A 25,490-nucleotide genomic window follows, 5' to 3' on the forward strand; every position below is an offset into this window, starting at 1 on the left:
CCCAGGGCCTCCCTCTCGCCTCTCCACACCTGTCAGCCGCCCTCGCTGCAGCCCCGTGGCCCGAGCCCGGGGCCTCCGCTGCAACCCCTTCGCACCCTGGATCCTCGCTCCGCGCGCCTGGCGTATCCCCGACCCCGCTGCTGTCGTAAACAAAACCGGGCGTTGGAGCAGCCCCGCGGGCGGACGGGCGCGGGAGCCCGCTCCGTGCGCCGTTAGCGCGCCCCGGGAGCCCCAGGCGAGCCAAGGGGGCGATGGTGGCAGCCGCGGCGGCCGTGGCGGGCGGCTGAGCTTTGTTATGAATAGATGAAAGAGGCCACCTACACAGTAACCCAAATTACGAGACCTCCCTCCTCCCTATCTCACCGAATCAAGAGGGGAGGGGAGATGGGCGTGGAGGGAGGGCGGGCGGTCGGGCAGGAGGCGGAGGGCGGAGGAGGAAGAGGATGAGGAAGGGGGCCAGTTGCATCCCACTTTCACAATGGGAAAGTGAAACGCACAAGCGCACCCAACCTCTCCAGCCCTCCCCGCCCGCCTCGCTCCTCTCCGCCCGTCCCCTCCCTTCCCCTCCGCGCCTCCCCGCGAGCGCCAGCGCTGCACACAGGAACTCTCCGGCGAAGGAGGGCGAGGAGGAAACGGTGCCGGAGCGCGCAGGGCTTGCTGCCGCCGCCGCCGCTGCACAGGCTGCCGGAGCGAGCCCGCCGCGCGCCGCCCTCCCCGCTCTCCTTCCCGGGTGAGCTGCGGGGATGGGGCGGCCGCGGGAGCCGGAGCGCGCGCAGGAACCGCCGCCGCCGCCGCCGCCCGCGTCTCCGTTGCCGCGCGCCTGAGCCGCCGTCGCCGCCGCGCGCCCTGCCCGGGGGCGGCCCCCCCAGCCCCATGGAGGTCTCCCGGAGGAAGGCGCCGCCGCGCCCCCCGCGTCCCGCAGCGCCGCTGCCCCTGCTCGCCTATCTGCTGGCACTGGCGACTCCCGGCCGGGGCGCGGACGAGCCCGTGTGGCGGTCAGAGCAAGCCATCGGAGCCATCGCAGCGAGCCGGGAGGACGGCGTGTTCGTGGCGAGCGGCAGCTGCCTGGACCAGCTGGACTACAGCCTGGAGCACAGCCTCTCGCGCCTGTACCGGGACCAAGCGGGCAACTGCACGGAGCCGGTCTCGCTGGCGCCCCCCGCGCGGCCCCGGCCCGGGAGCAGCTTCAGCAAGCTGCTGCTGCCCTACCGCGAGGGGGCGGCCGGCCTCGGGGGGCTGCTGCTCACCGGCTGGACCTTCGACCGGGGCGCCTGCGAGGTGCGGCCCCTGGGCAACCTGAGCCGCAGCTCCCTGCGCAACGGCACCGAGGTGGTGTCGTGCCACCCGCAGGGCTCGACGGCCGGCGTGGTGTACCGCGCGGGCCAGAACAACCGCTGGTACCTGGCGGTGGCCGCCACCTACGTGCTGCCTGAGCCAGAGACGGCGAGCCGCTGCAACCCCGCGGCATCCGATCACGACACCGCCATCGCGCTCAAGGACACGGAGGGGCGCAGCCTGGCCACGCAGGAGCTGGGCCGCCTCAAGCTGTGCGAGGGCGCGGGCAGCCTGCACTTCGTAGACGCCTTTCTCTGGAACGGCAGCATCTACTTCCCCTACTACCCCTACAACTACACGAGCGGCGCTGCCACCGGCTGGCCCAGCATGGCGCGCATCGCGCAGAGCACCGAGGTGCTGTTCCAGGGCCAGGCGTCCCTCGACTGCGGCCACGGCCGCCCCGACGGCCGCCGCCTGCTCCTCTCCTCCAGCCTAGTGGAGGCCCTGGACGTCTGGGCGGGAGTGTTCAGCGCGGCCGCGGGAGAGGGCCAGGAGCGGCGCTCCCCCACCACCACGGCGCTCTGCCTCTTCAGGATGAGTGAGATCCAGGCGCGCGCCAAGAGGGTCAGCTGGGACTTCAAGACGGCCGAGAGCCACTGCGTAAGTCCTGCCCCCGGGGCGCCGCGGGGAGCGCTGCTGCCGGGGAGCAGCCGCCGCCGCCGAGGCAGAACGAGCTGGGGGCGAGCGGCTGGGCGGGGGTAGATCCGGTTGACATTTACCAAGTCTCAGGTTCACACCGCGGGCGGCCGTCCGAAGGCTCCTCTCGGACGGTCCCCGAGACCTGGAGCACGGCCTGAGGTCCCCAAAGGGAGAGCGTAAAAAGGGGGGCGGGGAGGGTTGGAGTTAGACTCAAAACTCTAGTGGCTGCATCCCAGTGCCATCCTTCCCTATCCAAACGGGGACGCTTGTTTGGGGCTGAGTCTCCTCGCGCAGCCTCTCTTTCCCATTCGCTTCTCCAGACTTCTCTGTGCCCCTTCTGTGTAGTCCCAGCGGGCGTGTGGGTCTGACCCTCTTGGTCAACAGTTAACAAACACAGTGCCCTCGGCAGAGAAGCCATTGAACCTAAAGGGCTCCCTGCCACACCCCAGCCTTTGTGGCCCCCTGTCTCCGCCCCCCACCGGCAACGCAAGTGCTGTGGTCTGAAGAGTTGCTAGCCCGCTCAGCGTGGAGAAATGCCAGCCTGCAAAGAGGCTCGCGCTGGAACCGAACCCCCGGCGTGACCCGGTGCGAGGGGGCGGGGCCGTGGCTCTGCTCAGGGTGCGCTGTGGTCGCCAGCCGCTGGGAGAGGCTGGGCGGGAGGTGGCCTTGTGGTAAAAGCCTCATCCTAGAGGGGAGCGCAAGGGAGAGTGTTGGGGGTACTACAGACAGTTTCTGGGCTCCAGATTGCGAGACTAGATGGCGGAACTCAGAGTCACCACCCTTGGGCTGAACCAGGCAAGCGACACAGGTTTCCCCTGGGCTCCCAGGGCAGCCACAGCTTTCATCTTGAGATTGGCATTTCTTTGACTGGAAAATAAAGAGGCAGTTCAAGAGGGTCCAGTTGATGGGGATTATGGGGCCATTGTGCACTTCTCCGGAGGCCGTTTCCCTTCCAAGGCGGCTGGCACATCAACTCCACATATGGCTCCTGAGAGGGGAGCCTGCTGGGAGCCTCCTTTATAACTGGACAAAAAATCAAAGCGCAGAAATTAACGGCTACAGGTGTTGCCATTGTTTTGGTACAAAATGAGTCAGAGAGGAAGGGGAGAAGTCACCACTTGGAAAATGTGTTGGTACAGGGGTACGTTGGCTCCCAGGTATATTAATGTGTGTATAGAAAGACAGCTTCCCCCACCCCCTTCTTTCTCTGCAAAGCACATCTTACCAAATATTAGCCCTATGAGCCAGGGAGAAAAAAAATCAGGAGGTCTTTTACAAGGCTTCTTAGGACAGTCACTTGCTGCTTCTTTGCCTGTCAAGCTGTGTGCTGGGACACACACATAATGCCTTCATTTTGTTACTGGTATAATTTTTAAAAATATGTAAAAACAGATATTTGCCTCCTAAATGACTTACTGTTGCCGTACACATATAATTTAATATTTGATTCCTGTCTTTATTAGATCTTTATAATCTAATGGTTTAAGTTTGGTGAAATCATCGTTTCCTACTTCTCTGTTGAAAGACTTGAAAGTACCCCCGAAATATTACTTTGTGTCCAGCTTTAGACACACTTGGTCTCTGGGGTTAATGACAAGCCAGCTCAGAGGCCCACAGCAGGTAATAAGGGTGGAAGTCCAAGCTTGCCATCTGACAGCTGTGTCAATGTGTGGAGCCAAAACATTTCTCTTGACTGCGTCTCTCTACCTATTGGGTCCTGGAAGACTCAGTTCCCTTTCAAACCCAGCCAGCATCTTAAATGCACTCAAAATCCACGTTTTGGCTCAATCAGGTGTTCCTGCTTGTGCCGGGATGGGGAGGGGCAGTGGCAGAGGAAGTCGTGGAGCTGTTTATCCATCTTTACAGGAGCTTCTGCGAGAGAGCTGCCCCTTGGAAATCAAGCAAGGGATAAACACATGCTGCCAAAAATCTGGAACTGGAAAAATAAATAATTAAAATGGGTCCCTCCACAGCATTTCTTGCTGCTGCTATTTATCAAGAACTCCCAGTGTGCTCAGAGTTGTGTGTTCTGAAAGACAGGGTCTCTACCCCCTGAGCTTGTCAGCCAAGTTAAATAATATACTCTGGTTCAAACAATAGCATGTCATGGCTGCACAGGTGGGAGCTTGGAGTTTTGCATTTTTTTTTTCATTTAAGTAAATTCCTTGCTGCTAGTATGCATTGAAAAGCCTTAATGGAATTGAATTTCAATAGGAGTTTGAATGAAAAAGGGTGGTAGTTTTGATGAAAAAGCTGACAATTTTCTAACCTATTAAATAGGTAGAGAAGATACTCAATTCAACAAATATTTGTTTGATGGCTGCTAGTGTAAGCAATGCTCTGTGCTGGGTACCACTGATTTTGCCACTGAAAGGACAATAGCAGGTTGCAACCTTGTGTAATGGGGTCATGGGATCGGTGTGCCCCTGGCTGTCACTCAGAAGAATGATGTCATTTGATTGCATTTGTTCTGCATTTTATTTTCAGGTCTCGAATGTGATTTTGAAAAGGCATGCTGAATTACAGGTGCCTAAAACAGGAGCAGGACTTGACACACTCTAGAGGGAACCTCAATAGATTCCAACAGCGATTCCTTTAGAGCAGACACAGTAATTTTAACAGTAATCCACAGGCTGCAAGGCACAAGCGGCTGGATTCACTTGCCTTCTTTCTCCCTCTCCTCCTAGCTGCCTCTTATTTTCCATCTTCAATCAACCATAGGTAGAAAAGTGATGGGACTGACTGGGTTGTATTTTCCCACTTCCTGGTTCTCTTACCTCTTATCACTGATCCTCCTCCCCTTCAGCTTCTGCTAAGGAGTAATTTATGAGATGCTTGTGCAGTGAGTGTGTACTCAGCTGTTTACACACTGGACCGTTACTTTTTCTGCCTTGCCACCAACTTTGAATCCACTTTCACAATTATAGCAGGTTAACTGCATCTCTCAAATGTGCTAAGGCAACCGATTTCTGTAGACCCTCTCTCTAATAATCTTCTGTGATATTTTTACAGCACTTCCACATGTATTATTTCTTTTGAGCCCCGCATCAAGTCTGAGGTTGATTCTATGAGGATCATCTCATTTTCCAAATGAGAAGGCTAAAGATCCATTAAGCAACTTGCTCAAGATAGTGAGATAAGTGCCAGAGCCCTCCACCTTTAATCCAGGTCTTCCAATGTCTACATCTCTACTCTTCCTACCACCCCAGGACTTCTCGAACTTTCCCGTGAAGGTCCCCTAATTAAATCGGCAGCAAACAACCTCCCCTAGGATGTGGGGTTGAGGCTAGAGGGTAACCTCAGAAGGCAGGACATGCCTCTAATCTTGGGTTGTGTTTTAGAACTTCATGTGGTCTCTTTCCTTTTTTTCATTCTTTTTTATAACATACCTGTGCTTGGATTAGTATAAAAATGAATGTTTTTAATTATGCACAAGCTAATTAATTTGACTTCCTTCCTTTCTGAACTCTCACTACACCAATGTGATCCATAGAAAGTGTTTGTGTTCGAGTTTGTGGAGTCTGATTGCTCCAGACTTGTTTGGCCACCATTGTTGGGTTCTGGGGTCATTTGTGGTTTAAACATGGCAGCCACCCCTCTGTAGACACTGAAGGTAGCATGTTTTCCTATAGTGTTGGTCCACAGGACTCTAGTTCATTCTAGTTTGTTCTCTAGTTCATTCTACCCTTTTGTAGGGGGACATACCCCCCTTCTTCCACACTTACGTAATTCTAAAGCCTGACATAATTTAACTGTCATGCAGACAACCACAGAATGCTCACATGCTGTCCAACAGACAGCAACCCAAGGAACATGTGTGGAGAAGTGACATCCCAGTTGCACTTGGTGATGCAGCCTATTGACCTCAAAATCCGCAGTCTTCCTGTGATGTTTATTTATCTTCCAGTTTCTGTTATGATTTTGTCAAGCCATTTTGCAGTCTATAGACTAGATGGTGATTTTACCCTCATATATACATATGATATGCAAAAATGGATTCAAAAAGGACAATTGCAGTGACAGCACCCACTTAGAAAGAGGGGGAAGGCAATCATAGCTACTATCTACTGAGTAGTTATTATGGCCAGGTTTTGTGTGAAGCAATTTACATGCCTTATTTTCTGTTGATTCTCATTCACCATATGGGGCAAGGACTGTAGTTATCATGATGATTAGAGATGAGAAAAAGTAAGGCCCAGAGAGCTTCTGTTAGGTTCCATAGCTGGAAAATAGCAGAGGATTTAGAACCTGGGTGGTCCAACTCTAGGACCTGAACTTTTAACCACCTTATATGTCTACATTAAGGAGCCCTATCCTATTACTATTAGTAATCATGATGGTGATGATAAGAAAGACATCCAAAGCACATGGCATTTTCTATGGGTCAAGTAGTGCTTATTCTATACACATTAACTCCTGAATCCAGAGAATATTGCTATCAAGGAAATGGGATTCCCCACTTACAAATAAAGAAACCAAGGCACGAAGGGTTACATAATTATTACATGCAATAATGTGTACATGTCCACTGCCATGGACAGTCTGTCACCATGGACATTAGGTCCTGGTGTCAACCCTATCCTGTATGGAGCAAGCTAGGCCCTTACAGCTGCTATGCTAAGACCAGCCTTTTGTGGACACAGGCATAGGATACAGCAGAGAATCCTTAGTTGTGAGCTGAGTTTCTAGGTTTGCATTGGTGACCACCTGAAGTTCTGACTCTGGCAGGATTGTAGTTTCTTAACTGTGAACTTTTAGACAGTGTTGGTGTTCTGAGCATGCAGTCCTATACATGATCTCAAAGGGTGTTCTCTGTTGAACCCCCCATACCTAGCATAGAACCCAGTATGTAGTTGGGACTTCAGAAATATTTGTTGAATGAATACATGAAGGATCGTAGAGAATCATGTTGGAAATGTTTTCAATACTCAGCAGCAACAGTTTCTGGGAGTCTGGTCACCTCACACTCCCTTCACCATTCTCTTTTTCTTAATGCCTGATGTGTCGAAGCCCCTTCCTTCCTTAGTTTTAGGTTACATGGTGTCCTTCACTCCTTCAGCTCTTCCCAGGTACTTCCATTCATGGGAATACCAGGGTTCTGGTGTTGCCGATCAGAATTACTTTTGACCATGGAAACCTAACGTGGTTGGAACTTCTATGGTGTAATTTTTGATTGCCTTTCAACTATGAGAGGAAAGGGCTTTATGCTGTAGGCAGTGGTCCTTAAAGTGTGGACTCTGGCCCAGCAGCGTGCACATCACTTGGGAACTTGTTAGACATGCACACTCTTGGACCCTATACCAGATTTACTAAATCAGAAGCTCCGGAGGTTGAGGTAGGACTGGCAATCTGTATTTTAGAAAGCCCTCAAAGTGATTTGAAGTCATGCTTAAGTTTAAGAACCACTGTTATAAGATAAAACAATTTTCCTTGTATTCCAGCTGAGGCACCTGGGATAGGAACTTGTTGCATTTTTTTTCCTTGCATTTTACTTAGGGCCGTAAAAAGTAACCAACACATTTTACCACTCTGATATTCCTTATTCCCTCCTTACTGATCAAAGGCAATACCTAGAAAGCCCTTTAAAGAGTTGCCATTTGTGGGCTTAGAGTCTGAGTCTCAAAAACCTATAAGCCATAGTTTAATTAACTCCTTCACGCTTGCATGTAACAGTTTATTTGTATTTCACTCCCAGATATGGGGGAATGTCTAGAGTCTTCTGTGGTGCTGTACGCCAGAACCAATTGCACACACCAGACATTCTCTCCAAGGGTCCATTCTTTACAGCATCAATCCTGATACCAATTTCTATCCTAGTCATGTACAATTGGTTGCATGGAATAAAGATCTACTTGAGTAAGCTCAGATAAAGGGATGAGGGATAGTGTGGACAGAAACACATGGAATTCCATGGTAATCTAGGAATAAAAGCAATACCGTGTAATGGTTGTATGCACAGTCACTGGAACCAGGGCAATTGGGTCCAAAGTTACCAGTTACCAGTTGTGGGACTATAGACAAATTATTCAACCTTTCTGTGCCTCTGTTTCTTCATCTAGTAGAGATCCTCTTGGTTTCATAGGCTTATTGTCTGGATTCATGAGTTAATAAGTATAGAATGAGTACTACTTGACTCATAGTAAATGTTATGTCTGTGTTTACTATCATCATCATTACTACTAATACTGTTATGACGGGCTCCTTGATATGCAGTTGGAAGGTGGTTCCACATTCAAGGCAGCTTAAAGGAGCTCAGTCAGCATCAGCAAATGATGGATGCTCCTTCCTTAGTCTCCCTGTCAACATGACTTAGCCTGGCTGCTTTGCACCATCCTCCTACCAAATGACCTCCTCTGCTTCCTCAAATATCTACTCCCTCCCACCTGAGTATGCCTCGGGCCTGCCTTGATTCCCACTGTCTATCTTTTTTTTTTTTTTTTTAAACACGGTCTCACTCTGTTGCCCAGGCTGGAGTGCAGTGGCACAATCTCGGCTCACTGCAACTACCGCCTCCTGGATTCAAGCGATTCTCCTGCCTCAGCCTCCTGAGTAGCTGGTACCTCAGGCGAGTGCTATCACACCCAGCTAATTGGAGTAAAATAATTTCTTAAACAATATGGTTCCTAGAAGAGAGACACTAGAAACTTTTTTTTTTTTTTTTTTTTTTTAGACAGAGTCTCACTCTGTCACCTAGGCTGGAGTACAGTGGCATGATCATAGCTTATTGCAGCCTCAAACTCTTGGGTTCAAGCAATCCTCCCACCTCAGCTTCCCAAGTAACTGGGATTGCAGGCACACACCACCATGCCAGGCTGATTTTTTTTATTTTTGGTAAAGATGAGGTCTTGCTGCGTTGCCCATGCTGGTCTCAATCTCCTGAGCTAAAGTAGTCCTTCCGAAGTGCTAGGATTATAGGCGTAAGCCAGCACACTTGCCTCCCACTGTACATCTTAACAGCCTGTCACCTTCTGCTTTGGCTACTAACTGGCAATGACTTTCTGTATTATGTAGTCCAAGTTGCCAGGAGAGAGCTAGAGTTGAGTCCAGTTCATCTTTCACACCAGCTGATGAGCCCGAGGTCAGTGTAGGGATTTGTCACCCTTGGGGCAGGTGCTGGCCCCTGGTCCAATTAGAAGAGGATCAAACATGCAATTGTCCCCAGCAGGCGCTGCAGGTGGATTCCCTTAGAACAGGATGGCAGAAGAGCCACACCAAGACCAACACCTTGACTACAGTAGCATACGATAGTGTCAAATCTGTCTCCCTTAAAGTTTTTGGATGACCACTCCCTTCCCCAAACATGCGTTGGCACACAGATGATGAAGACCAGGAAACCCCAAAGTCGACCTGGGAACAGTGTGTGGCCAGCATGGGTCTAACCTGTTTATCAAAGTGGCCCCATGGCAGTGGTTTCTTATTATGTTTTTTATGAAATGTGCTTATCATTTTTCTTAGTTTTAATTTTCTGTCTTGATGAAATGCTAATTTTTATGTGATCACAAAAACAAATAGAACTGTGACATTCATTTTTCAGTTTCAGTGGTTGATTTTCATGTTGGTTGGATTGTCTGTTCAATAGCTACACATAGGGCTTTCCTTAGAGAAGTTACTAGGGGGATTTGGTGGCATTTCCATCCCACCACCCTGGTCAATGCTGTTATGCAGGGGTCAGCTAACTCTGTAAAGGGCCCGATCATGAATATTTTCGGCTTTGCAGGCTATGTACAGTCTCCGCAACTGCTCAATTCCGCTGCTGTAGTGTGAACACAGCCATGAACAATACGTAAATGAGCAGGCAGGGCTGTGTTCCATTAAAACGTTATGGACACCGAAATGTGAATTCCCTGTAATTTTCACTTGTCATGAATTATTCTTTTTTTGATTCTTTTCAACCATTTTAAAATGCAAAAGCTATTCTTAGCTCATGGGCCATTTAAAAAACAGGCAGTAAGCCAGATTTGGCCCACAGGTGGTGGTTTGTTGACTCCTGCTATTATAGAAAGAATGAGAGTAAAACAAACCTTTCCCATACAGTCCGATACTCATGGCAAGAGAGATGTGAGCAAAAGCTGCAGTGGAAGTCCCAAAAAGAGGCATTACACTCAGCCTGGGAGGATCCGGGAGGCTTTAGAGAGGTAATGCTTGAGCTATGTCTTGAAGCTGAGTGGAGAAGGTGGAGAAGGGAGTTCTAGAGGGAAGGTACAGCTTGTGCACAAGCAGGAAGTTGAGTAAGCCTGGGAACCAAAAGAAGCTCACCCTGGCTGTGAAATGTCCAGAAACGAGCGTGCAGGTCCAGATGGTGAAGGGCTTAATGAGATGGGCAAAGGTGGTTGGATTTTATCCTGATGGTTGGTCCTCTAGACTTTCCAAACCTTGCCTTTGAAGTAAATTATCCATTGGAAGCTCCATATGAGAAAAAGATTAGAAAATTATCATTAGGCAGGGAACAGTTGGCACATGCCTGTAATCCCAGCAACTTGGATGGCCAAGGTGGGTGGATCACTTGAGCCCAGGAGTTTTGAGACTAACCTGGGCAATGTAGCAAGACCCCATCTCTACAAAAATAAAAATAAAAATCTTAGCCAGGGGTAGAGGCACATATTTGTAGTCCAGCTACTTGGGAGGCTGGGACAGGAAGATCATTTGAGCCCAGGAGTTCAAATCCAGCCTGAACAACATAGCACGACCCTGTTGCTTGAGAAAAATTATCATTGACTTGGTTCTCTTTGTAAGACCAATTACCAAGTGCTGGGAACACGGTGGCATCAGGGGGTGGCGGTGGGGAAGCAGGGGTTGGGAGTTTCCGGAGCCCTACAACTTGCCCCACCCCATCCAGGCCTGTCCCTGAGGCATCTCCAAGGAATTTCTAGAACTCTGCTGAGCAGAGTGTGAAAACCATGGCTAAGGCTGATGGAGTATAACAGCGGGATTATAAACGACACAATCTGAATGTGTTCTAGAAAGATTACTCAGAAGATAAAGTGGCTGCCGTAAGGTTGGAGGCAAAGCACCTTATTAGAAAGACTATCATTTGTTCAAATACTTTCTTGAGCTACTATTATGTGCCAAGCAGTGTGTGGAGATATTCATATCAGTGGTAAATAGGGCAGACAATAAACATTTAGCAAATTAATAGTTACTTTTACATTAAGATGATAGCTAAAATTTACAGCGCACCTACTGTATGTCATTATTCTAAGCACTTTACCAATATTAACTCATTTAATCCTCACTGTAACTTTACAAAATGGGCTGTATTATTACTTCCATTTTAAAGATAAAGAAACGGAGGCACTTCACTAAGCAGGTGATGTAGCAGAGGCATTTGGGGGTGCGGGTGTTGGGGTAAGTTCTCTTTAAGGAGGCCGAATTGACACCAGGAAGATAATAAAGGCCAGTTACGGGTTTCCCGTGCAGAACTGGGAGGAGCACTGCTGGCAGACTGGAGGGCACGTGCAAGGACTCAAAGATGGAATAACCTGGTCTTGGTGGTTGTGGAGAGCAAAATGCTAGTGTGGTTGAGGCTAGGGAGGTAGAAGGGAGAGTATGAGGGGAGGAGGCTGGAGAAGGAAGCAGCAGGCCTAGCCTACAGGCCTCCTTGGCAATGGGAAGGAGATTAGATTTTCTTCTCCGAGCACAGGAGAGCCTTTGAAGGGAAGTGAAATGATTGGATTTGAATTCCTAAATAACAGCTGCCCTGTGGGGAATGGATGAGAGATTGGCCACAATGGAAGAAGGAAAACCTGCAGGAGGCTCTTGCAGTAGTCCAGGCAAGAAATAATGTCACCTTGGCCACGAGCAGTGGTGACAAATATGGAGAGAAACAGATGGATTTTGTTTATTGCAATCATTCAACTGAGGGACGTTGAAGAGCTGAACTGAGGTTGGAGCGGTGGGGATGGAGAGGAGGGATGAAGTGAAATAGGTTTTTAAGACGTGGAGGACCAATTAGAGGACAAGTGTAATTTTTGTTGGTTTTTAGATGCCTTGGGACATCTAGGAAGAGTTTCTAAGTAGGGAGTTGGCAATGAAGTTAGGAGTCAGGGATCCGCTCCATACACCTTACAGTGTGCCAGGCCCTGTGTCTGGCCCCACACATCCCTGTTTGTGCTATACATGCACTGAGGGGAGTGGCCAGGTCTGGCTCATCTTTCTTTCCTAGGCATCTATCAGGCTGGCTAACACATGGTGAGTGAGCCCTCAGTAAGTGTTTCTGGAACTGGAAAGAAGGTACTCTTCATCTGGTGAAGAAGATAGTGATTATAGCATGGTGAGATGAGTGTGTCCAAGAGGAGTTGATACTGGGGCTGTGTTCGGAGGAAGAGTAAAAGCTGGGCAGCGACAGGGAAGGGTATTTCCTTTTGACTCCCTTCCCAGTGAGCCAGGATTCCTCGTCATCCCCTATCTCCCCGCAACCTGATTGAGGAAGTGTGTTACCTAACACACCAGCTGTCCCTGATCATCACCCCTTGGTCTTCTCCTGAGGCTCCTTTCTCCATCATTGACCCCTTTTAAAAATTGGATTCCAAGCGCAAAGCCTTGCTTCTCTGAGGCAATAGAGGAGGAAATAGCCTAGAGCAGCTGGGGGCTGTAGGTGTCACCTAGTGTCAGCCCCTCACTTAGCAATATCTTTCTTCCTAACCCTGCAAGCTCTTGTGTTGTAGACCTCTAATGCAGCCTGTAGACCCCTTGACAGAATAATGTTTTTTAATGCGTAAAATAAAAACATTGGATTGCAAAATAGATGCAATATATTAATATATCGATATATCAAAATGTTTTTTCAATTTCAGGTGTAGTAATATATCTTAACACATTCAATAGCAAGATCTAGAGGCAGTAACTACCATAATTTCAAAGGAGAGATGAGCATAAATGATACTTTGAGATATCTGCAACAACTATCAAATAATATGAAAATAGCTGATTTATTTTGGTGACAAAGTCACAGGTTCAGTAAATACTGCTGTGGCCTGAATCCATGATTAAAGGAAATGCTAAGTTCCAGTTAGAGCTCCCTAGAATAAAGATTTTTTTTTTTCATCCAGTTTCATGGATTCCCTGAATTCTGTTCATGAACTGTGGATATCAGTGGAGCCCCACTCTAACCATTCATTTCGATTATCAAGTGTTTCAGAAACCAATGATATGAAATGCAAAGTGTTGCATTTTATTTCAAAACTCATTTGATTGGTTTATTTTGACAATAGGGAGTTTGTTCCCATCTGTATTTTACAGATCAAGTACTTGGTCAACAGCAAGTGCTCCATAAATAATAGGTGGATGAGTGGATGGGTGGGTGGATGAGTGGCTGGGTGGGTAGAGAAAACTCAGAAAGGATAAATGACTGTCTAAACACTTACAGCTCGTAAGTAATAGAGCTTGAACTTGAAACCACGTATTTTTTACTCTAAATCACTTGTTCTTTCTACTCTTCCATGCTACCATCAGCTACTTTTATTTGAAAGAACACAATGATAGGGCGTGTTCTTCAAAATATGCTATTTGAATCATGGGAAAGGACAATCCTAATATTATATGCTTTGGTCAGAGCACACCTAAAGTACTCTGTTTACTTCTTAGAGGCACATTTTCAGTACACTGAATCTGTTGACTCTTCATGTACTGAGATGGCGAGAGACCCAGAAACTGTCTCTTACAAGCTGTCAATGAGCTATGGATGTGAAATTCAGAGAAGGCCAATTTACATGGTAATGGGAGGCCTAGGGTGGTTTTCTATTGCTCCCCCAGGCAGAACCAAGGCCCAGTATTTACAAGGGACAAGTTTTGGCTCAATTAAAGAACTCAGTAATGATTAGGCCTGCTTATCAATGTATCATAGTGGCCTGATGAGATATTGACTGAAAGTATTCAAACATTGACCCTGTATTTCTTTATCCCTTCGATAAGCATTTATTGACAACCTACTCCATGTCAGATGCTGAAGTGGATGCTGCATTCAAAGTGTAGAATACAATACTATTGGAGATAGTCGATCTTATAAAGATGGAGTCTACTGGGAGACAGTGAGTAAGTTTTTAAAAACAAGAGTTATTAATAAGTATTTTGAAGGAAATAAATGGAGTGCTATGATTCAGAAGAAAAACTGAGGTAGGAACGGGAAGAGCTATGGTTGTGTGTCCGTGAGTAGGTGACATTCAACTTGAAACCTGACAGATTGAAAAGAGCCAGCCTACAAGGGAGTGAAGGGGGGTGGGGCTAGAAGAAGTAGCAAGTGCAAAGGCCCCGAGGCAGACTCTTGTGTCCAAGAGTCTGAAAGAAATCAGCTGGACTTGGGGAGCAGAAGCAGAGTGCAGGAGGATAATGGCAAGGAATGGGTGTAAAGACATCATTAGGAACCAGCCCAGGGAGAGCCTGGGGAGGCATATGGATTCAGTTCTCAGCATCATGATGGGAAGCCATTGGAGAATTTTAGTCCAGGGAGTAACAGGACCTGTTTCATATTTTAAAAGATCACTTTGGCTACTGGACAGAGAATACATTGAAAGTTAAAAGGGAGACACCAAGATACTCTTGCACTAGATCGGGAGGGGAATGAATGGACGCTTGGGCTGAATACAGCCTGTAGAGATGGAGAACTTCAACTGAGATTTTTAATGTATTGGATGTGGGGAGTGACAGAAAGAGAAGAGTCAAGGGTGATTAGTGGTGTGGTTGACCATGATGGGGAGCAGGGCCAGAGGGAAGAAAAGTCTAGATAACCATTTGTCAGCAACTCTGAAACCATGTCACAGATTTCAGTGGTTCTTAACAGGGGATGATGACATTTACTTACGGGATGTTCAGAAATATTGGGGAGGGGACTTTCACAGTAGTCAACATAATGGAGGGCACTACTTTGTGGACAGGACTCAGGAATGCTAAAAGTCCCACATCACACAGGACAGCTCCCATAATGAGGAGCCATCCCATGTAGAATGCCAGTCATTTCCTCCTGGGAAAGCATTGGTGGACTGAGTCTTTTTCAATTCTAAGAAACTAGGGCAGGAGCGGTAGCTCACGCCTGTAATGCCAACACTTTGGGAAGCCACGGTGGGCGGATCATGAAGTCAGGAGTTCAAGACCAGCGTGGCCAACATAGTGAAACCCTGTCTCTACTAAAAATACAAAAATTAGCCAGGCGTGGTGGCGCCTGACTGTAGCTACTCGGGAGGCTGAGACAGGAGAATTGCTTGAACCTGGGAGTTGGAGGTTGCAGTGAGCCGAGATCGTGCCACTGCACTCCAGCCTGGGCAACACAGTGAGACTGTCTTTTTTTTAAAAAAAAAAAAAGAAAAAAAAAGAATCTAGGAAAATGCAGTTTTCACACTCACTGCCATTCATATCTTTTTGTGAATTATTTGAATCAGGTCATCTTTTTATAAGTAATTAACTGAAATTAGCCATAGGGAGGAGAAGGAGGTTTGGTGGGGGTGGGGAAGGGACATAAAGCAGGAAGAAGGAAGGATGAATCTTGGAGAGTGGGACTTTGGTGGTGGGTCAGCTTGGGTGGCTGGGGACACTGGGGCCCGTGGAGGGAGGGGATAGGGTAGAAGGTGGTGAAATACAAGCTTCACCACCTTGCATGCTTCCCATGGCTGTGCTGCACACCAACCATGCTTGCCTGGTCTAGAGGCTGCCCAGCTGTGTCCCTAAGCACACTTTAAACCTCTCCTTTTGATCATTTGAGTCCCCGTGTAAATTCTTCCTTCAGACAATGAGAGAGCTGCCATAACTTAGTCAGATCCTGGTCAACACTGTATATACTAGAATGGAGAAAAGCAACCTGAGCCTTCCTGGCTAATAAAATCACTGTCCGACTTGGGCAAATAGTTGTCCTTTCCATCTCCCTAGCTAGATAAAAATAATTGAATTATTTTCAAACACATGATTTCATCTGGACCTCACAACAACACTGAGAGGCAGGGCATGTGGTATTATTGGGTCCATTTTACAGATACAGTCACTGAGGTTCAGGAGACTTAACTTGCTGGAATCAAGCAGTCTATAAGGCACAGAGCAGGGGCCAGAACTTGGGTGCAGGGCTCCTTCAGAGGTTTCCTAATGGCAAGTGGGCCCCTTGGGGAGTAACAGAAAATGATGAAACTGCTTCAAAACAAATGGATCCCAAATGGAACAGAATATAAAATTAACTGCCCAAGAAAGGCATTTTATCATGTACAAGAAATTGATCGGTACCCAGTTGGTATTTCCTCCCACCTGGTAAGGTAAAATCAACGTACAGGAATCCTTTTTAGCACCTTGGAGGTAAAACACTTGAGTCTTGCTGGGTGCCCAGCGCTGGAGGCCCCAGTTTTGTGCCCATTCCCTCCCAATGATGCTGCAAAAGCTAGAGCACCCTGCCTGAACCTCGATGAGCCGGGCCATCTTTCACATGGTAGAGGCAGGGCCAAGCTGTGGCTCAACTCTAGAGGGTGCCTTTCACACCCTGGAATGCATGACTGGCACCCCGTGGAGCTGTGCAGGGCACAATGGGGGAGTGCTTATTGTCCATGAGAAATCATATGAAGCAGCTGCAAAGAAGCCTAATTGTTTTCCTGGTATTATGCCCATGACTCCCTGCACACACACACACACACACAAACACACACACACCTCTTCTCAGGAGCTTTGGTCCCAGTTTGCTATATCAGGCCCAAAACTCTTTCTCTCTTTCAGCCCAAACATCATTTGAGCCAAGGTAGCTTTCTCCTCCAACTGAGAAAAGTTTCCGTCTTAGAGCCGGCAAACGTGTAGGCGTGACGTTATGCTTAGACATGGCAGGAAGGAGAAGCAGAGTGACAACTCTGAGGGAACCAAGAAAGCCCAAAGGGGAGACAAGGTTTAGAGCGAAATCAAGATTGGATTTTGTCATGAAAGGCAGAACTGGCAAAAGCATCATTACAAGGCATTAACCTTGTTACACACAGACGAACAAGCAGAGGCTGGGATTCAGAAATAAATTACACATAATAAACTAGACAGAATAGGCTGAGAGCAACATTAGCGATTATGCCCTAAGGGGAGAGAAGGGCAAGACAGAAAATAGGCCGGAAAAAAAGAGAGAAAGAATAATCTCTGGACACAGGGGGCTGACTGCGCTGTTCCCCCCTTCTTCTTCCTGGCTCCCTGGGTATTAACCTCACTTTTGTGAGGACGTTTCTCTGGAGCCTGTCTTTCTTTTGTTTTCATTTGCCGCAATAAGCATAAGAAAGCCATTCAAAGGGTTCCTTTTCCCATTCACAGGGACCTGTCCATTTCTGTGTGTTTCCAGCACAAAAGAATCCATTTCCATTCAGCCAGAGCAGCCCCTAGAGTTTTCATGAGGTCCAAGCCTCCTCTCCTATTTTCTTCCAGGCTTGCTGTTGTAATTGGCTACAAAATCCTGACTGTGGCCAGGGTCCTCCAGGCTGGTGAGAGGAACAAGCACTTGTCCACGTCATGGTCCCTGCAGCTGAGGAAGAACTGCAGTTTAGTGTCCGCTCCAACAAGTTGTAATTGTCATTTCTTAAACAGTGACTTGCTTTTGGTTCCAAGTAGCAGAAAACCCAACCGACAGTGGCTTAAACCATGGCAACTATTGTTAACTTAGTAAAGTGTTTAAAAGTTGGAGGTCTGCGGCTCAGTGGTGTCTCCAGGAACGTAGAATCTCTTTTCTTTTCCCTGCACCAATCTTAGCATGTTGCTTTCTGTCCTTCATCTTGAATCTCATGGAAACAGAATGGTTGCCACCAGTCTACACATGATGAGATAACACAACTGTATTCCAAAGGAAGTGAGGGAAGAGGGCAAACGGGTTCTCCTCAAGAGCCTTCTGTTATCAAGGAGGAAACTTATTCCCAGGAATCCTTCCAGTGGACTTCTTACATTTCCCTGCCCAGGACTGGGCCACATGGCCACCCTCAGCTCTCATGGTTAGGAAAGTCAGTGTCTGGCGATAGTGAATGGAGTTGCCATTTGGCTTGGCCCAGTGATAGCTTCCACCAGGCTTGGGTTCATTGCTATCTGAACAAAATTAGGGTTCTTCCCGGCAAAGAGGAAATAACTGCCATGGGTGTGGCAGTAACTTGTGTTTTTAAATGAAGTAATGATAGCAAGCATGGGTTTTGTGTTGCTGTGTGCCAAACACTGTTCTAAGCTTTACTGAGGCTTACGCACAAACTCATCCAGTCCTCATAAGAAGTCTGTGGCATAAAAAGTCTGTGCTCTTATCATTTCCACCATATAGAGGAGGAAACTGAGTCACAGAGAGATTAAATCACATGTACAAAATTACTTAGCTAGAAAGTGACAGAGCCAGGAGTCAAACTTAGGTGGTCTGGCTGGCTCTCTATGCTATACTGCCTTCATTAGGTAAGATGATAAAATACTTCAAGTAGCACACAGTAAGAATTAATACATGTTAGCTGGTATTATTATTATTATTACTATTATCATATCTTTTTCGTAACCGCCCTGCCAGTCAGACACATCAGCTTTATTAGATCGTTTAGAAAGCTAACCCCTACCAGGGTTAAATTAATTGCCCGGGTCACACAGTGATTGAGAACCAAGCTCAAATGTCAGCGAGTGCCAGGTGTTCTCTCAAGTTTGAGAATGTTGATTTAATGGCTGCACCACTTACCTATTACTTTTTTTTTAAGGTAGGGTCTCACTTTGTTGTCCAGGCTGGAGTGCAGTGGTTCAATCATAGCTCACTGTAACCCGGAGCTCCTGGACTCAAGCGATCCACCTGTCTCAGCCTCCTAAATAGGTGGGACAACAAGTGTGTGCCACACACCTGGCTAATTTTTTATTTCTGTAGAGATGGGGGTCTTGCTACATTGCCCAGGCCGGTCTCCACTCTTGGCCTCAAGCGATCCTCTTGCCTCAGTTACCTATACTATTGATCCTGGACTTACTTTGAAAAAACTACAATTGTTGAGGGCAGCCGGAAATCAGAGAAGGACACCCGGAAAGGTTAGATGGTAATTTGGGATGGATTTCTCCTTGTTCCCTTTCAGCTTTTGAGCTGCCTCTGTTTTCTTGGAGCCAGTCTTTCACAAACAGGATCTCTCATCCTACCTCAGGAGAGACTACCCATGGTTCTTGGTGAATTAGAACAGGTACAGTATTAAGCACCTACTGTATACCAGACCTAGATGTACACTGTCCCATCTGGTCCTTGTGGATAATCTGCAGACCACATCCATTACTTTTTCTCTGTTGTGAGATGAAGGGAGTGGAGTCTTCTAGCCAGAGATAGTGGTATTAGAACATTCTGGATACCCAGGCGGAGATGATGCCCTGTTCTCCGCGTTAGCCTCTCTGCAGTGCTCAGATATTTAATAAAAATAACAAGCACGGTCAGCTGGTCTTACATTTGGACAATTCTGGATTTATTTTAAAGCAAGATGTGTGGCATGGTTTTACTTATTTTTTTAATCCTAAAGGTCATCCGACTTTTCTTTTTCTGCTCATGGTCAGGAGGCTTCCTTATCTAAACAGTGATCTATTGTTCCAATCCTTAGACCCACAGAGAATTTTTTTTCCTTAACTTCAATTTTCACAGGACAGCTCCTCATCTTCCCATATTGCATGAAAAGTATCTTTCAACAAGAAGAAAAAAAAAAACTCTAATGAGCTTTCCCCAAATCTTCTTAAACCGAGTTCACTATAGAATATTTTATGCAAAAACGTCGCCTTCTCTTAGGTTATGACATCTTTTCCTTGAAAAGTGATCAGGGCATTGGACAAATCCTGGCTAGCTTATCTATTCCTTGCAGCGCAACTGCAACAAAGAAATATAGATGGCACTTTAAAGGCTTCAGAAATCAATTTAGCCCATAATCCATTTAGTTTAGATGTTAATGAAACTTGGTGGGTTTAAAAATAATGAATATTTAATAAGACATAAATTGAAAGACATAAACACTGTTGGCAATAATATAATGAAGTTAATAAGTCTTAGCCTCTGTGTGGCTGCCTCCCCCTCCCCAGATAGGGCGATTTTAGGAGTTGCTGTGTTGCTTACTGAAGTTCGCTGGCTGCAACTTCAGTGTGCCTTTAAAAACCTTAGTACGGTTGGGAACTGAGCTCTGGCAGATAAAGTGTGCTATCACACTGTGTTCAGTAGCTGCAGACGGCAACGGCTCTTCCTAGCTCCATATCTTCCAGACATTTGTGTAACAAACTCAGTTTCCTGTCGTTGAAGGCAGGACGCAGCATAAAGCACAAAAAAGAAAAAGACATTTTGGTCAACACTCTGTCTGCTCTGGGTTTAAAGAGGGGCTTTATTTAATGATCAGGAGCAAGCGTGTGATTACATGTGCTCAGAGCCTCAGACAATTTAAATGCCTTCAGCTTGGGAGTTAGACTTTTTGTTTTTCCCTTTAAAAGCATAGCACCAGGGCCAGCCCTTCGACTTGGTTCCTCCTTAGCTCTGTGGCTCCATCCTGTCTATCGTCCGCGACTGTATCTGCCTTTTCACCCCCCGAATTAGCTACCCTGTCTTCAGGCTTCCTGTGGTCCCTTTTGGTAAATCTAGGATCACTCCTTTCTGCCGTCACACCCAATAGGATCGTCCGTGTCACATCTTGGGAAATGTTTGTGTTTAACCTCACAGAAACCAACGCCTAGCTAAAATGAATTGGCGGCAGGATTTTGAAAACAGCCAAGTGTGAGATAGTCTGCCTCCCAATTCAGCGGTGGGCTGTCTCTTGGCACTAAAGTGGAATTCAGCTTCATATATCAGCTGGGGGGTGTTCAATAGATGGCCAGCTCGCTTTGGCATTCAATACCTGTTCATACATAGTAAACAGGGGCTTTCTTTGGTTGGGCAGGTATGGTGATTTTGCAAGGTAATGCAAGGTTGCTCCTGGGGAATCTTGTCTAAGAAAATATATGTGGGGCCCAGAAGTGGGATCCTGCCTAGGAGGACATGAGTGACATTTTATCAGTATAATGAGAAGTATCATTGTTAAAAATTATTATTATTTTTTTGTGCGTTTGTGTGCATGTTCAGAAAGAAGGGGATCAACCTGAAAGAGTCCAACCAATCGCATCATCTACCTTGATCCATTCCGACCTGACATCCGTTTATGGCACCGTGGTAATGAACAGGACTGTTTTATTCTTGGGGACTGGAGATGGCCAGTTACTTAAGGTTGGTTTTCTGTGCCTTCTTCAAATGTCTATTTTAATAGTGATATTTTGTGCTTTAAAAAAATTTTTTTTAATGCTTCTCGGTTATACATGAGACCAAACCAAGAACTTCGTGAACTCCTTAAAGACCCCCAGAAATGGCCTGGAAGAAAATCTGGAATTCTGTATGTAAGAACCCCCATAGCCATGTAATGAAGTATCAGCTACCTTGCTGCCCAGGAGTGTGCCAAGATATTTTTCCTTCCTTACTCATAAGCCACCTGGGTGAGGTAAATGGAGGTCTGGTCCCTACCCCAACCCTGACTCACCTTCCCAAGACATGTAACCTTTTAGTTCTAACTCCTTTATCATGGAAATGTACAAAGCACTTGATTTCTCACAACTTGAAAGAGATGAGAGATTATAGGGCTTGAAAAGAAGAAAAAACAGGTGTTCCTTCCCTCCAGCCCACTTACCACCCACAGAGGGGGTTTGTTTTCTGCCCTTTGTACCCACATACACCACAGAGAGGTTAGAGATCTAAAATCCTTTGAGACTTCTCTTGACTTTTATCTCAGAGGACTATTTTTTCCCCACTGTATGGATATACCCTGGTCAAGTGCAGGTTTTTATTCACTGATGAGAGGGGAAGAGGGGAGGAGGAGAAAATAAAAGCAGAGGTACCAAATGACTTGTCTGAAGTTATCTAGCGGTCATCTTATCAATGTCATCAGCAAACATTTATTGAAGACCCTCTGTGTTCTCCAACAACATTCATGGTTGGGAACTGCACCATTTCTATGACTAAAGACTGAGATTCCTTGGCCTCTCTGCAGCCATCCATTTACACTCAGATCAGATTCTTAATTGAATAATGGTAGATCTGTTTCCCTCAACTGATCTCCCACAGATGACTCACTGTGTGACTTTAGGTGAGTTGCTTAACCTCTCTGAGCCTCCATTTCTTTACCGGTAAAATACATTTCTACTAGACAACCCAGAAAAACCCTTTCCTCTTCTGATAGTCTCTAATTATGTCTTCTGCACACGTATTCCCCACCACCCCCATCCCCAAGTCAAACCTATTTATTTGCTCCTGTTTGATCCTATTTCCAAATATGATCCTGTTTCCACACTTTTGCTCACACTATACTTCCAGCCTGAAATGCTTTTTTGTTTTTTCTCTTATTTACGGCACCTTATGTATCTATACTCTGGCTCAGCTCAAACCCCACCTCCTCTTTGATGACATCTAAGCCTGGAGTGGCCTTGCTCCCCTCTCGTTTCCTGAAATACTCATGATCTATGTCATTCTTGTGGCTCATTCCAAATGTCTTGCCTGGAGACCTCACCTTTTCACTGGCGTTTGTCTTGCCTTCCCAACTTGATTTTAAGCCTCGTGAGAAGGGGGCCATGAATTCCCACCGCCTAATACAGTGCTGAGTGCCTGGTAGGCATTTGATTTAATCTGTTTTCTTTGGAGGAAACCCAGTAACATATGGGAGGGAGTTTGTTTGTATACACATTCTTTTAAAATATACATTGATCATCTTTCCTGTTGTGTTAGCTTTATTTCCTGGGGAAGGGTAAATACCCATCCATCATTCTACACAAGTCACTGGGTGACATCTGTAGCTCCACCAATGTGGTCAGGCTTATTGGACCCATTTGCCTGGCAGGAGTTTCCATCAAGCCTTTCTGGGTCTCCTCACCAATTATCTCTTCAGATTTGGGATGTTTTTGACGGATGTTTTGACAAGAACACTGTTTCCCCAAAGCCGAGCCAACCAAACTGCTACATGGTGAATTGGAGGTGAAGGAACACTCGTCTATAAATGGTTCCCCATGGGACGGCCTGGTGTTGCGTGTCCTGTGTGTTCACCCAGCAGCCTGCATGCAGCTGGCTAGCTTCTAGAGATGTGGCAACGAGGGAGTGAGACCAAGCTGCAACTTCATGCTGCTGAGGAGGCCACGACCGAAGTCTCGCTCTCCTTAGGGTCTGTATGGGGTACCCATTCAGAAGCTACCTGTGTGGCCTCGTTGTTTTTTTAGGGTTTGAATAACAAAGGCAACTTTTTGTTGTTTGTTTTGTGACTGCTAATGTTTACACAGTGCTTCCTAGATGCCAAGGGACTCTATATCTTCTAATGAATTCAGTTCTCTCCATGACACAACGGGGCAGGCCCACTATTCCCATTTTACAGATGAGGGAATCAAGGCCCAGAGAAATGGGATGATGTTGCTCAAGGTCACACAGGGGCAGAGCAGGGATTTGAACCTGGAATGACTTCAGAGACTGCACTAAGATCTCCTATGCTACACTGACTTTGTGACCTCTGCTGCAGACATGGGGACTACTCTCTGAGGATTCTGGGGGACACGTGGGAAACATGCAGATAGGGGTCCATGCCCTGGCAGGGGACATATGCTCCTGGGGTGAGTCAGGTTTCCTAGAGGCTCAGGAAAGAGTCCCAGCCTGAGAAGAAGGCGGACCGTCTGACTGAGGGAACACCTCACTGGCGTGGTAACTTCTTGGGAATTAACACCCACCCAAAGCCCCCAATAAGAGAGTTCTCTCACTCAGGAGAAGGGTGTGAGGGATGAACTTGAGCTGACTTGGCCCGCCAGGCTCCCTAGGGCAGCTCAGTAACGCCCAAGCCTCTCTTCTATATCCTGTGTACAGATTCTTGGATGTAGCCCCTGAATTTACCCAGAATCCTGAAGACCCGGGATCGTGCGGATAATTTGGAAGCTACTGATAATCCCCAAATCCCTTTATTCAGAAGCTTTGAGCGTCTGCCTTGCCAAGGCTTGTCACCAGAATTGTTAGAAAGGACGAACACTGATAGACACAATTTTGGCTCCTTAAGCCACAGCGTGGGGGAACTAATGAGCGGCCAACAACAAAACTCAACCCAACGCAGACAGTAGGAGGAGGAGTAGAAAGAGGGCTCGGATCAGCCACAGCCTGACTCCAGTTTCTGAGTGATCGTGAGTTGACGGCATTTTGACATGAGCCAGGCACTGTTGTATATACCTTGTTGAATGAGAGTCAGGAAACAGCAATTGGAGCCCAAATGCTGTTTTTTACCACCACCACTAAAAACCTGGCTTCTTAAGTCTCTGCAAATCCTATGAGTTGTAATATAATTTGGTGTAATTTTAAGCTTCATGTTATTTAGATAATTTTTCCTTATTGTAAAGGTAATATATGCCCATGTAAAAAGTTTCAGAGTCGTGGGGGGTGAGAGGACAGCAAATAAAAAATTACTCCTAATTGTGTTGTGCAGAAGCGACTACTGTCAGCATTTTGGATTCTCTATTTATGTAGTTGAGGTCGGATTTTGCATCCCATTTTTGCATCCTTTTCTTCAGTTAGTGGGGGAAAATGCTTATATTAAAATGTTATTGTAAACCTTTTGTAAATAGTATTTTTAAATAACTATATCATATTCTATTATTTGGGTACATTATTTTGAACTTAAGCTAAGATACCGGATCACTTTAAAAGTATCTTTAAAGACACACATTTTCCAAGGAAGATGGCATTACCTCCAAAGGTAAGATTTCACTGATGATCTGTGAAGAAACTAAAGGTTACAGTATGCCAGTACTTTTACTGTCCTCCTCCTCTTGCCTTTAGACCTAAGTCCCTTTATAAGATTTTGGGGAAATAGAAGGAATTTAGAACTCAAAGGGTCCTTTGAGAGCATCTAATCTGCTCTTTTATTTGATCAGTGTACAGTCCCATGGTGGTGAGGTGAGTTATGTCTTGTCACCCCCCGCCGTTATTTCCCCATCCTGCTTCCTTTCGGAACATGATTGCATGCTGGATTTTTTTCAGTCGTCAGCATCTCCACTGAGATCAGCTGAAAAGTATGGTCACACTGAACTCAGCTTTGCGGAATTCACATTTCACGTGTTGCACAATGTACGCATTTTGGTAAACACACACCAAGCTTTTCTCCAGATGATAGTACAGCCTATCACGTGGTTTGGATTCCTTTGAGCTGACTCTGTTGCCTCTAGAAAATTGTCCTTATTTCAAGGGCAGAATTGTGTATTTTGAGCTTTTCCAGGTGGTAAAATAAGTAATAACGGAATATGCATGAAATTTGAAATTTGTAACTTTATGCATGCCCATTAACCTTTCTTGTAAGCGTAAAAGATAAGAAAGCAATGGGCAAGGAAGAATAATCGCTAACATTTCTGAGCTCTTCCTGTGTGCTGGGCGTTAGAACCAGCATCTGCACGGGTTAACTGGTTTAATCCTCACCAGTCAATACCTTCACCTCCACCACTTTATAAATGAAAAAACCTGAGGCCTCGAGAGGTTAGGTATCTTGTTCAAGGTGCTCTGAACCTAAATAATCTGTCCAGAGCCCGAGCTTCTA

General features: G+C 46.6%; 1 protein-coding gene across 1 annotated transcript in view; it reads left to right on the plus strand.

Annotated features, from left to right (window-relative positions):
* The first annotated feature begins 594 nt into the window (after positions 1–594).
* The window catches only part of PLXNC1 (plexin C1), a 158,664-nt gene continuing 133,768 nt past the window's right edge, over positions 595–25,490 (plus strand). The window contains exons 1-2 of the mRNA XM_025402584.1: positions 595–1,935; positions 20,978–21,118. Of these exons, the coding sequence (XP_025258369.1) occupies positions 874–1,935; positions 20,978–21,118 (1,203 nt within the window). The 5' untranslated portion in view covers positions 595–873. The remainder of the gene's footprint in view (positions 1,936–20,977; positions 21,119–25,490) is intronic.

This window comes from Theropithecus gelada, chromosome 11, assembly GCF_003255815.1.
Source record: "Theropithecus gelada isolate Dixy chromosome 11, Tgel_1.0, whole genome shotgun sequence".
In the NCBI taxonomy this organism is placed as follows: Eukaryota; Metazoa; Chordata; class Mammalia; order Primates; family Cercopithecidae; genus Theropithecus; species Theropithecus gelada.